The 12,542-nt window shown below is 46.4% G+C and overlaps 1 protein-coding gene across 2 annotated transcripts in view; it reads right to left on the bottom strand.

The window, feature by feature from the left end:
• The window catches only part of KLHL38 (kelch like family member 38), a 75,594-nt gene that overhangs the window by 37,077 nt on the left and 25,975 nt on the right, over positions 1-12,542 (bottom strand). Inside the window, exon 3 of one of the 2 annotated variants that reach the window (XM_085604992.1) lies at positions 656-761. In XM_085604992.1, coding sequence (XP_085461118.1) covers positions 656-761 — 106 coding nt within the window. Of the gene's footprint in view, positions 1-655; positions 762-9,931; positions 10,205-12,542 lie in introns of those variants that run through there. The other variant, XM_085604993.1, reaches the window with a different exon arrangement.

The raw sequence follows: 12,542 nt of genomic DNA, 5'->3' as shown, positions 1-12,542 counted from the left end.
AAAAAGAAATACATGATACTAAAAAGGTTAACACTTAATTAACTATTTCTTGACTGTAGCCAGAAGGTGAGTAAAGATCTTGATAAAATGGACACAGGCCAGTATACCTTCCTCGAACAAAAAATGTTATATGTGCAAAACCAGAAAGAAAGTATTCCCTATGTATTATTGAGCATTTTCAATACCATCAAAATATTAATCACACTATATATGAAGCCAGAACTTCCCTAATGAGTCCAGGATGCAATCCAATAAATATGTTAACACTACAATTAGAGTACATTTAGGCACAAATGGTACAGTACCAGTATATTACAGTCTAACAAAAAGACTGTGCCCTAAATATAGTTAAAAAAATTATTGACCTCTGGAGTTAATCTACAAATCTATGTTCAAAGGGACAATATTAAGGACACCAAAAAATTTCAAATATTTCTAGGATACCAGTATACTTGTGGTGGTTACCTGTGCTCAAAGCACATTAGATAGTTTTTTTTTAAATATTAACAAATATGTCTTGTTCATTTAGAAGACCTGGAATGATATTTGTTAGTTCTATTCGTATATGTAAAAAAAAGGACTCAGTGTTCCCCCTTTTCCAGATTAGGTTACGGTGAATAGCAGGGAGCGATTAAGGCCTTTAAAAATCAGTTACCTCCAACGATGATGATCCGATCTCCAATTACTACTGCTGGAGCACAAACATTTTTCACCATTCTGGTCTCCATTCTGAACCACATGTTTCTGGATACATGGTAAACCTAGTGTAAAACATAAAATTAGGAGTGTTGACTTATCATGAGGTTTGATTGGCCACATTTTAAAAATGAGAAAAGGTGACAGTTCTGAACACATCAAAAGGTACAATTCCCCTATTATTTATGTGTTAACACTAATAATCCTATAATAAATATATAAGCATTCATGAATGCTTTCTTTTCTAGGTCTGGCTTTGTTAACTTCACATACCGCACTAATGCATGCTTAAATCATTTGCAGAATGATGGTCTGTGCTAAGGCGAGTTGGGATGATGGTTTAGAGAGAGAGCTTTGCAAGTATCATGTGTCAGGAATTCGGTTTAGAGTTGTATAACAATGGGGTAAACCCGAAAGGTCACTGGACCTGGGTTCAATCTGGTACAGAAAATATGTGTCACAGTGGCAAACAATTGCACAACATAAGCACAAAACCATAGACTCAATATTAATTATTTAGTCACAATAAAGCATCACCATATAGGTTTTCAAAAATGAATGTGATTTTATTTAATCACAAAGTTCATAAATTAATTAAGTGAGGAGACATAACACGTTAAATTGAAGCATTAAAAAATGGTGCACAAAGGTAAGGTGACAAGTGCATGATAAGGGCTTGTGATTGTGATGTGGGAAGGAAAGGTAGTGCAGGTTGTGCACATCAGCATTGAATTATTTAAACCTTTCCGGCCAGATGTCTGGCAGAAGTACATATGGAAAATCATAACATACAAAAATTGATGCAGATATACATTCTCTGTCATCTATGCTTGACACGCTAAAAGAGCTGTCGAAGATTCGACCCCTATAGACAACAGGGAGTTTGCGCCTTAACGTGGGGTCTTCATCAGGACCAACGTGATGGAGAGGGAAGGGGTGAGTGAGGGCACCTAAGAACAATAATAGAGATTAATCTGGTGATGCGAAAAATGGGAACAAATCAAATGGAAGTCAAACCGAAGTCATATTTACCAATATGCTACAGCGAGAAACTTCAGGCTGTAATTGAGGTAAGGGTCCACTGGGCTCCTAAGGAGACAGAAGCAGAGACGACACCGCTAGAGAAAATGCGCAAACTAGCAGGTGAAAGGAACCAATGCAAACATTGTAAGCATTTGGGGACTTACTCAACGATTTCCAAGTTGCTACTGCATGGATTCGATTTCAAAGCAAAGGTTGCTCAGTAACCTAGGGCTAAAAAAGGAAAAGACCTAAGGTCAAGGGACTGCATACTGGCACATACCGGTGAGAAAAAACGTCTGTCTCTGACAGTCATTGCAGTTATACATAAGTTAAACATGACGCAACTATAATAATCAGATTTACACATTGCCTAAGCATTATCTGATTATTATAGTTGCGTCATGTTTAACTTATGTATAACTGCGCTGTCTGTCAGAGATTGACGTTTTTTTCTCACCGGTATGTGCCAGTATGCAGTCCCTTGACCTTAGGTCTTTTCCTTTTTTAGCCCTAGGTTACTGAGCAACCTTGGCTTTGAAAATGAATCCATGCAGTAGCAACTTGGAAATCGTTGTGAGTAAAACCCTATATGTTTACGATGTTTTCATTGGTTCCTTTCACCTGCTAGTTTGCGCATTTTCTCTAGCGGTGTCGTCTCTGCTTCTGTCTCCTTAGGAGCTCAGTGGGCCCTTCTCCCTCAATTACAGCCTGAAGTTTCTCGCTGTAGCATATTGGTAAATATGACTTCGGTTTGACTTCCATTTGATTTATTCCCAGTTTTCGCATAACCAGATTAATCCCTATTGTTGTTCTTAGGTGCCATCACTCACCCCTTCCCCGTCCATCACGTTGGTCCTGATGAAGACCCCACGTTAAGGTGCAAGCTCCCTGTTGTCCATTGGGGCCGAAACGTCGACAGCTCTTTTAGCGTGTCAAGCATAGATGACAGAGAATGTATATCTGCATCAATTTTTGTATGTTATGATTTTCCATATGTACTTCTGCCAGACATCTGGCCAGATAGGTTGAAATAATTCAATGCTGATGTGTACAACCTGCACTACCTTTCCTTCCCACATCACTATCAAAAGCCCTTCCCATACACTTGTCACCTTACCTTTGTGGACCATTTTTTAATGTTTAAATGTGACACGTATTGTGTCTCCTATCTTAATTCATTTATGCCTTTTGTGATGAAATAAAATCACATTCATTTTTGAAAACCTATATGGTGATGGTTTATTGTGACTAAATAATTAAAATTGAGTCTATGGTTTTGTGCTTATGTTGTGCAATTGTTTGCCACCAGGAATTGAGTTTAGCCTGATCCCCTTGCAAAGTTTCATCTCTTATTTTCATATTGTCGGCCCTGGTAGACAGAAATTCTGTTCTAATGAAAAGTGGACCCGTCAAGCTTTCACAGAACTGAAAAACATCACAGTACAGTAGTTTACGGGCATGAACCCTGAAATAAACTCATATTAAATTAAGAAAGTTTTTGGGAAAAACACTTTTCAAAGAACAAAAATGTATGCTTAGTGTATAGAATTTAACTTGGTAAAGCTCATGTACGCAAATTGCTGCTGCCAGATCTCTGTGAACACACTAAATGCTGTTTGTAGTCTTGGGTGTCCACCCAACATATTAGTATACTGTGGGAATTGTAGCCTTTGCTTTCATTGACCATAAATGTGCTTGTTATATGGAATGATCTGTAAAATGAAAAATAACGACTAGGTTTTTTTCATTTAATTTGGAGTAAAATGAAAACCATAACTGTGATATATGTTAGTCCTAAACTCTAGGACCTAGAGAGATGCAGTGGCAGAATTACAATGCTATTTCTGTATGATTATATCAAATAAACTAGACAAGAAATGGGTATGGAGAGTTGCATGAAGTGTTACCCTGACTTGAACATTCTCAAGAAGATGATGACTTGCTGGATGTAGAAACTGACGGTTACCCATTACTCAGTAGAAGTGATTTCTCAGAGAAAAGGCCAAGCATTGAATAATCGTTAACACTCCACTACTTTCTCCACCTCAAATGTGAGTACCTCTGCAGAGGAGCAAAATATTAAGTAGGACAGGGAGCCTAAATCTACACAGAGTAGTTACCAATATTCTACTAATCAATCGGTCCATTCATCTGTCTGCTTGTTCAAACGATCTCTGTGCCTGCTACAGTCAATCAATCAATCAATCAATCAGGGAATTGTGAAGTGCGCTACTCACCCGTGAGGGTCTCAAGGCGCTGGGGGAGAGGGGGAGGTTGCAGCTCTGAGTCAGCCGAATAGCCAGGTATTGAGGCTCTTCCTGAAGGTGTGCAGGGAGCGTCTGATGTTGACTGGGATCTCGTTCCAGGCCTTTGCCGTGACGTAGGAGAAGGGTCTTCCACCCGCTCTGGCTCTGTGGATGAGCGGGGTTTCTGCTAGAGCAAGGTCGGTGGAGCGGAGGTTTCTCTTCGGTACGTGGAAGGAGACTCTTTCGTTGAGGTATTTGCTTCCGGTGTTGTGGAAGGATTTGTAGGCGTGGGTGAGCAGCTTGAACGTTACTCTCTTCTCGACGGGGAGCCAGTGGAGGTCTCGCAGGTGTTGGGTGATGTGATTATGTCAAGGGATGCCAAGGACAAGTCTGGCAGTGGTGTTCTGGGTGGTCTGGAGTTTGCGTAGCAGGGATTTGTTGATTCAAGCGTAGAGGGCGTTTCAGTAGACCAGTCTGCTTGTTATGAATGTGTGGGTGACGGTCTTTCTGGATTCGGGGGGGGGGGATCCATTTGAAGGTCTCGCGAAGGATGCAGAGGGTGTTGAACAGGTGGAGGCGACGGCGTTGATCTGGCGGGTCATAGTGAAGGAGGAGTCGAGTATGATGCCGAGGTTCGGGGCTTGGTCTCTGGGGGTGGCTGGGTTGCCGAGGGCGGTGGTCCACCAGGTGCTGTCCCAAGCTGAGGGAGTGGGAGTGGGTCTGAGGACGAGTACTTCTGTATTCTCCGAGTTGAGCTTCAGACAGCTGCTACTCATCCAGGATGCAACATCTTTCATTCCTTCCTGGAAGCTGAGTCTGGTGGGTTCCGGTTCCTTCGTGAGGGAGAGGATGAGCTGGGTGTCATTGGCGTAAGATATTATGCTCAGTACATGCTGTCTGACTATGGTGGCGAGGGGGCCATGTAGATGTTGAAGAGCGAGGGACAGAGCGATGATGCTTGGGGTACTCCGCAGTTGATCTCTGTGGGTGCGAAGAGGAAGGGCGGGAGTCTGATCCTTCCAGTTCTGCCGGTGAGGAAGGAGTGGAGCCAGTCGAGGGCGGTTCCCTGTATGCCAGCGTCGTTGAGTCAGGCTGGGAGAGTGGGGTGGGAGACGGTGTTGAAGGCTGCGGAGAGGTCTAGTAGGATGCGGGCCTCAGTGTGGCCTTGGTCGAGGATGGCGATTGGGAAAGGTCGAGGATGCCGTTCTCTTCGATGAAGTTTGTCAGCTGGGCGTTGACGGTCTTCTCTGCGACTTTTGCTGCGAAGGGAAGGAGAAAGATGGGTCGTAGTTTTTCAGGACCGTCAGGTCTGCAGAAGGTTTCTTGAGGAGGGGCTTGACTTCTGCACGTTTCCTGCCGTCGGGGAATGTGCCGGATTCTAAGCTGGCATTGATGGTGCTTCGCAGCTCGGGTGCTATGGCAACAGCGGCTCTGTGGAAGATGTGGGGCGGGCAGAGGCCCGTGGGGGCTCCTGAGTGAGTGCTCTTCATGGTCGTAGCGGTATCTTCAGTGTTGACCGGGGTCCTGGCGGCGATGAAGGGCTGGCTCTCGTAGAGGGCCTTGAGTTTCAGGTGGAAGTAGGTGCTGAGCTTGTTGCAGAGGTCATGGGAGGGTGTGACGTCCATGGCTTCGCTGGAGGGTTTGGTGAATTGCTGGATGATGCTGAAGAGTTTCTTCGAGTTGTTGGAGTTAGCCAGGATTTTGTTCCGGATGAAGGTCCTTTTGGTGGATCTGATAAGTTGGTGGTATTCTGTTATGGCATTCTTGTAGGTGGTCTTGTCTTCAGTGGTCTTGATGTTCCTCCATTGATTCTTGGAGGTCGGTGGTGAACCAGGTGGCAGTCATGATGTGCTGTCTGTCGGGGTTGCGGAGGGGGGCGAGCTTGTCTGTGCAGTTGGTGATCCACCGGTGTAGTTCATTGGCTGCAGAGTATGAGTCGGTCGAGACGGGAGGGGGATCGTGGTTGAGGGTGAAGTCGAGGTGCTCCTCTGTGACCTTGCTCCAGTTCCTTTGCGGTGGGCGTGGGGTGGGGTCAGGAGCGGTGGCATTGTTGAAAGAGAAGTGTACGCAGTGGTGGTCCGTCCAGAGGGGCTTCTTGGTGTGGATGAAGCGGATGTTGTTCCCTTCTGTGAAGATGGGGTCGAGGGTGTGTCCTGCCTGGTGGGTAGGGTAGGTGACAAGCTGTTTCAGTCCGATGTTGGCGAGGTTGTCTAGGACGGCAGGGGACTTGGGGGTCACTGAGGTTGTCGAGGTGGAAGTTCAGATCTCTGATGAGTATGTAGTCCATGGAGGCGATGGCCTGGGGCACAATGAGGTCAGTGATGGTAGTGGTGAACGAAGTTCGAGGTCCAGGGGGTCTGTAGGCGAGGGTACCACTTAGCGTAGTTCTGGGGCTGGTCTGGATTTGGAGGTGTTCGGTGGTGGAAGGGGAGTCGCTCGTGCTGGAGGTGGAGAGTCGGAGGAAGCTCTTGTATGCAATGGCGAATCCTCCTCCTGGGTGGTTGGGGCGGTCCTTCCTCTGGATATTGTATCCGTCAGGGAATGGTGGTGGCGATATCGGAGGCGGAGGAGGCGATGGTCCAGGTTTCCGTGAAGAAGGCGCACGTTGAGGAGGATGCACCTCAGGACTTCGGTGGTGCTGGCGTCCGGCGTGGGTGTGCAGAGGATGGTGAAGTATTGTCGGCAGGATAACTGGCCGTGGGTGGGATTTGGGTAGCCAGTTGGCAGTTGTTTGTTCCTTCCGGGGTTGAGTGCGAGGAGGGCAGCTGAGTCGTAGCAGTGGGTGGTGGGAGAACCAGGGTCCCTGGCGCTGGTCGGGGTGCGGTCGGGGCGCGGACGGGCACATACGGGCTTGCCTTTGGCGCGCCCCCTCTGTGCGCCAGCGGCCACCATTAAATAGGGAAGAGGGGAGGGAAGTGCAGCTGGGAGGCAGGAGCAGGAACAGGCAGGGGGAAGGGCCGCAGGGGCAGCAGAGGACACAAACAGGCAAAAAACACTGGACCAAAGCGGTACAAAAGGGGGTGCTGATGGAAGGAGCATCAGAACCAATCAAACACTCACACCCAGTCAACAGATCTGGGTTTAATCCATCACCGTTCTTTAGCCCACTCTGCCACCCCAGTTCACACATGGCAATATGCAAATCAGTCTGACCATGTGCCTCATGGGAACAGTCCAGCCCGAACTGCCAAGCCATGCCTTCCCTGGACCGGAAACAAGCTTCCTAGGACCGGTTTCTGGCATTTCAGCCGTCTTCAGCCAGGCTTGCTTGAATCCAGTGGCAAAGTGAGCAAGGGACTCACGTCTGAGCATACCCTGCCAACTTATGGCGAACAAAGCGGTACAAAAGGGGGTGGTGATGGACGGAGCATCAGAACCAATCAAACACTCACACCCAGTCAACAGATCTGGGTTTAATCCATCACCGTTCTTTAGCCCACTCTGCCACCCCAGTTCAGACATGGCCATATGCAAATCAGTCTGACCCTGTGCCTCATGGGAACAGTCCAGCCCGAACTGCCAAGCCATGCCTTCCCTGGACCGGAAACAAGCTTCCTAGGACCGGTTTCTGGCATTTCAGCCGCCTACAGTGGAAAACACTGGACCACCAGGGATGAGGCGCAGGCAGGAGCCTGTGGGTGGAGGAGGGCCTCGAACACCTACCTTCAGAAAGAGGTGTAGGGGGCAGCGGCAGTGGCACAACAGCGGAGCTGCTGGGGCGGAGAGCAAAGTCCCTGACCAGGAGGTCAGAGGTCTTGATTTCACGCACGAGCAGCGGCCGCCATTAAATAGGGAAGGGAAGCGCAGCTGGGAGGCGGGAGCGGGAACCAGCGGGGGGGGTTGGGGGGGTGGACGCAGGGGCAGCAGCGGCGGGAAGGAAACGGGTATGGAGGACACAAACAGGCCAAAAACAATAGAAAGACAGAAACAACAAATACACAGGCACAATAACAAGATAATAAAAAAGACAGATGGAAGACAGAAAAACGGGCACCAACACGGAGACAGACAACAGCGGACCAGCAGAAGAGCAAGGCTATCCCACTGGACTACCAGGGATGAGGCGCAGGCAGGAGCCTGCGGGTGGAGGTGGGCCTCGAACACCTACCTTCACAGAGAGGTGTAGGGGGCAGCGGCAGCGGCACAGCAGTGGAGCTGCTGGGGCAGAGAGCAGAGTCCCTGACCAGGAGGTCATAGGTCTTGTTTTTCTGTGCTGTTTGAATGTAAGTGTTTCTGAAGGACAGTGGGTATGTCTGTATGTGTGTTGGTCTATGTGCATGGATGACTGAATGTCTGGTGGTCCACATTCAGGAGTATCTGTAGGTCCAGTGATATTTTTCATAGGTCACAGTAGGTTTGTGTGAATGGGTATTTGTAGAACTACTGGTCTGTGTGCACTGGTAAGTGCATGTCTTGTGGCTGTAGGTCTGCTGGTGAGCTTCTGTGGGTATCTGTAGGTATTTTGGAGAGTGTGTGAGTGTTTATGTGTCTGTATTTGTGTTTGTGTGTGTATTTTTGTGCATGCTAGTATGCATGGACTTTTCCACACAGGGCACGGAGAGCCACAGAAAAGCTTGAGGGCACATCTGCCTTTGGTGTGTTTACATATGTACATAATCCATGTAAATGTGTGAATGGATGTGGTGTATCTCTGCTTGCATGTAAAAGCTAAACCTATTTTGACTTTCCAATATAGGTAGGGGATCCATCTATAATAATGTTGAACAGAAAGAAGAAGGTTAAATAAGAGAAGCTTGGGTTCAGAAGTTAATAGAGAAGGTGATGACCAAAGAGTTGCCAGAAAAAGTGGCGGATGTTGTATAGTGTCTAGCAGAGTAACTTCTTTGAGTCTATGTGGAATTTTGGTACAATAGGGACGCAGGGATGTGAGTTAGTAAATGTACAGTTCACTGAGAGACTTACACAAAATGGTAACAAAGGCAGAATTCTGATCTTACAAAAGACAGAAACAATTATTACTGAAAGGCGATAGTTTCTCTGAAAGGCAGGCCTATTGCCTGGTTAGGGCTACTGTGCCCTTAAGCAAAGGCCTGCAGTTAAATATGCAACTGCTGACATGTGAAGGTCCCACAACCATGAGTCTGCTGCGCTGGTCACTGTTGATCAGCTGTGGTGGCATTTACATGGAAACATGAATCATTCTAATAAGGGTTTTTCTCTTCCTCCACTGGCTTCAAATGACCACATTGGTATGAAGAGGGGTTGGAGAAATGTCAGGATATTCTGCCACCTCCAAGAAGGAGGCACCAAAGCCCACATCTTGAAGGGGAATACCACCAAACCCAAGTGGAAATGGCCAGGCACATGTGAAAAATACCATAAAGGCAGAAAGGAATTATTTTGTAATCCCTCTGCCAAGTCATTATTATAAGAGGCCGTTGTATTTTGTCTATAGAGGTTGAGTCTTACAGTATTTTACAGCAGTACTTCATTTTTATCACAGATAGACTGGGAGGTGGGTGTCAGCAATAGGGAGACATGTGTCAGCTGAAAATTAGATTTCACTTATAAAAAATAGGTTCAAGCATCACCATTTCCAACCAGGGAAAGTTACACGTTGCTAATAGCTGATAGTGCACTGATCTGTAAAGTACAGATTTTACCGTTTGCAGAAGCCTAGCAAATTCTCAGGGTTTGAGAGTATACTCTTAATAAAATGTTGTACGGAACATTTTAGTACTATAAAAAGACAGTATTAGATAGTGATGCAAAAAATAAAGTATGCCTCCTTCCGATTTCACAATTTTACATTTTAATGTGTATCCTATGTTTATCTAATGCACCAAAATCCTAAAAGTAAATAAATCTAACATTATGTGACAACACACACATTTCACTGCGTCGTAATTTATTAACGAAAAATCAGCCAGAATGAAAATTGCTCCTAACTACCATGTAGGAAAGTTTCATTTGTATTAAGGACACAAGGGCGAGGATTATGCTTTAAACTCACTTCGCTTTTTATTATTGCAGCCATTTTTTTTAAACACATTTTTTTAACTTGGAAAAGCGAGAACAAAAAAAACCCTACCAGTCCCATGAGTCTGTGGGAGCGGTATAATACAACAACCAATCACATAACAATAGTAGTCCATTTTAACATCCAATCAGGCTCCTCCGCATCCGTAATAATCCTCCTTCCTGTTGAGCGTCCTCTTTCATCGCACGAGTCAAGCCTCAGCAACCTCTTCACTGGTCTTGTTTGTTCCCATTTGATCCTATGATCAAAGAAAGGAATAAGTATGGGTCTTTTCCTTAAAGACACAGTGCATACCCTCTCGAAAGAACAATGGTACGAGGGATAATTAATGACCATAATATTATTAAAGTATACTTGTCTTAAAATACTGCTTACTTACTCCATAGGGTGAGATCCCTGAAGAGAAACGTCTTGCCGGGTGTGATAATCTTCGCCTCTGCATCCTTAATAGAACTGAAACTTTCCTAGATGATCGTTTGGAACAATTTTCATTCTATGTCAGGACCGCAGGCCTTGCTCACCACCAACTAAACCATATCCAGCACTGGCTTAAAGTAAAAGCTTTTGAATGTAGAGTCTGAGGACCAATCCGCCGCCTACATAATGTCCGCCAATCTCGATCCAAGCCAAAAAGCCTTGGAAGCCATGGCTCCTCTGGCAGAATGCTCCCCAAAGGCGGTCATATCGATCCCTGCTTCTTGCATCACTCAATGCACCCACCATGCAATGGCAGGAGAAGACAATGACTTATACAGTTTCTTGAGAGAAATAAGGAGTTTTATCTCTCCTGGAAATCTGAAATCTTCAGACATTTCCTCGTAAACCTAGAGGCACTGCACAATGCACAACTTTGGGGAGTCTGGGAAGGCTGGGTACAGGATGATATTGGACTTCATCCGTTTGCAAATGGCGAATGATACCCCGAGGGGGGAAAATATCCTGCCTGTAATATCAAGAGCTTGAACATCTGAAACTCTTCTACAGGAAACGAGGCATAGTAGCATTGCCAGTTTGGTGGAAAGCTCTTTATGGTACAGGTACCTGTTTGGTTGCCAGGACAAATATATATTTAGCACGTGGTTGACGTCCCTCGGTACTGAGTACCGCGGAGCAGGAGGAAGGTATAACTGGATTCATCTCAGGAGCCTGCACACAAAAGGATGCTCCCCTATCAGTGTGCCCTCCACCGGAATGTGACCTGCTGAGATGGCAGAGCGGAAGGTGCTAATGGACCGGTAAGCCAATCCTTCGGTCGCCAGACTCGCTAGGAAATTTAACACCTGAAAGATGTCAGCGACCACGGGATCCATACCCCTTTGTAGACACCAATGCGTCCATCGAGTCCAAGCTGACTTGTACCTCTTGAGGGAACTATCCGCCCACGCCTTGGATAGAGTACCTCAGCCTGTTGCACCGCTACTTCCTCATTAACTTGGGCAATCCGGATCTGATCCGCTACTTAACATTCGCTGCTTTCCGGCAGGCAATTTTACTCCCACTGTCGATTAATTCCTCCCTCCACCCGGCTCCCAATGCTTTCAGGATTCCATCTGCTCACAATTGTTTTTTCCTGATGATGATCTCACTTCTATGATATCGAAACACCGTCAACCTTTACAACCAAAACTCCTCTAGTGAAATTGATTATTGTGGAGTTTTGTTTATTGTTGTTGTCAATGCCATGTAAATTTTAATGTCATGATCAACCCTCACTTCATGCACTTGCACTTTTTAAGTGAGCACCGGAACTTTTACTAAAAAATATAATTTGACACTCCATTTATGCTGTAAATAAATGTGATGTCATACAACACCTTGTGTCCCAGCATACATTGCGTAACCTGTCCCATCTGGACAATTTGTTCTACTTGATTAACACTGTTCAGAAGAAATTTGAGTAGCCTAGGCTACACGAGGACCCTATTGGCCTCCCCAAGGCATTTGTTTTCTCCAAACCACTCTTGTAGAAAGGCATCCATTGCCACTGCTTATGTGTCTGGCCTGGTCCAGCCGGGATGCGAACTGGTCCACTTAAAATGGACCCCACCTGTTCTACAACTCCACAAATACCCTCAGATTCGCTGGATATTCCCACCCCCCCACCCCCCCCCCCCCGAGTACCCCGCGGTATTTGCCTGACTCAGAAGGTACTCTGCTATCACAGAGACCGGATGGTGCAGGCAATATTGTCAAAAGCTGGTCACGAGGTCCGAGAGGATTGTGGAATGCGTGCGCCTCAGATGGTTGATGTAGCTGACGGCTGAGACTTTGTCCATCTTGAGCAGAACGCACGATCGGGCCCTGTCTTTCGTCCAACATCGGATCGCGAACGAGCCGATCAGGAGCTCCAAACAGTTAATGTGCAAGGACCGCTCCTGAGGGGAGCACAAACCCACCGAAGTGAACTAAACACATCGTGTGCCCCATCCGGACCTGCTGGTGTCTCACTCTATGATGAGGTAAGCAATGAGCCAAAGATCGCTCTGCCATTCCATGTTTCCATGTGTGAGAGCCACCAGGAAATTTCCTCCCGAACTTCTTCTGTAATGGAGACTGTCTGAGAGTAGGTAAGGCCC

Source organism: Triturus cristatus, chromosome 5_1 (genome assembly GCF_964204655.1).
Source record: "Triturus cristatus chromosome 5_1, aTriCri1.1, whole genome shotgun sequence".
In the NCBI taxonomy this organism is placed as follows: Eukaryota; Metazoa; Chordata; class Amphibia; order Caudata; family Salamandridae; genus Triturus; species Triturus cristatus.
This window is presented reverse-complemented; position numbering and strand designations above follow the sequence as displayed.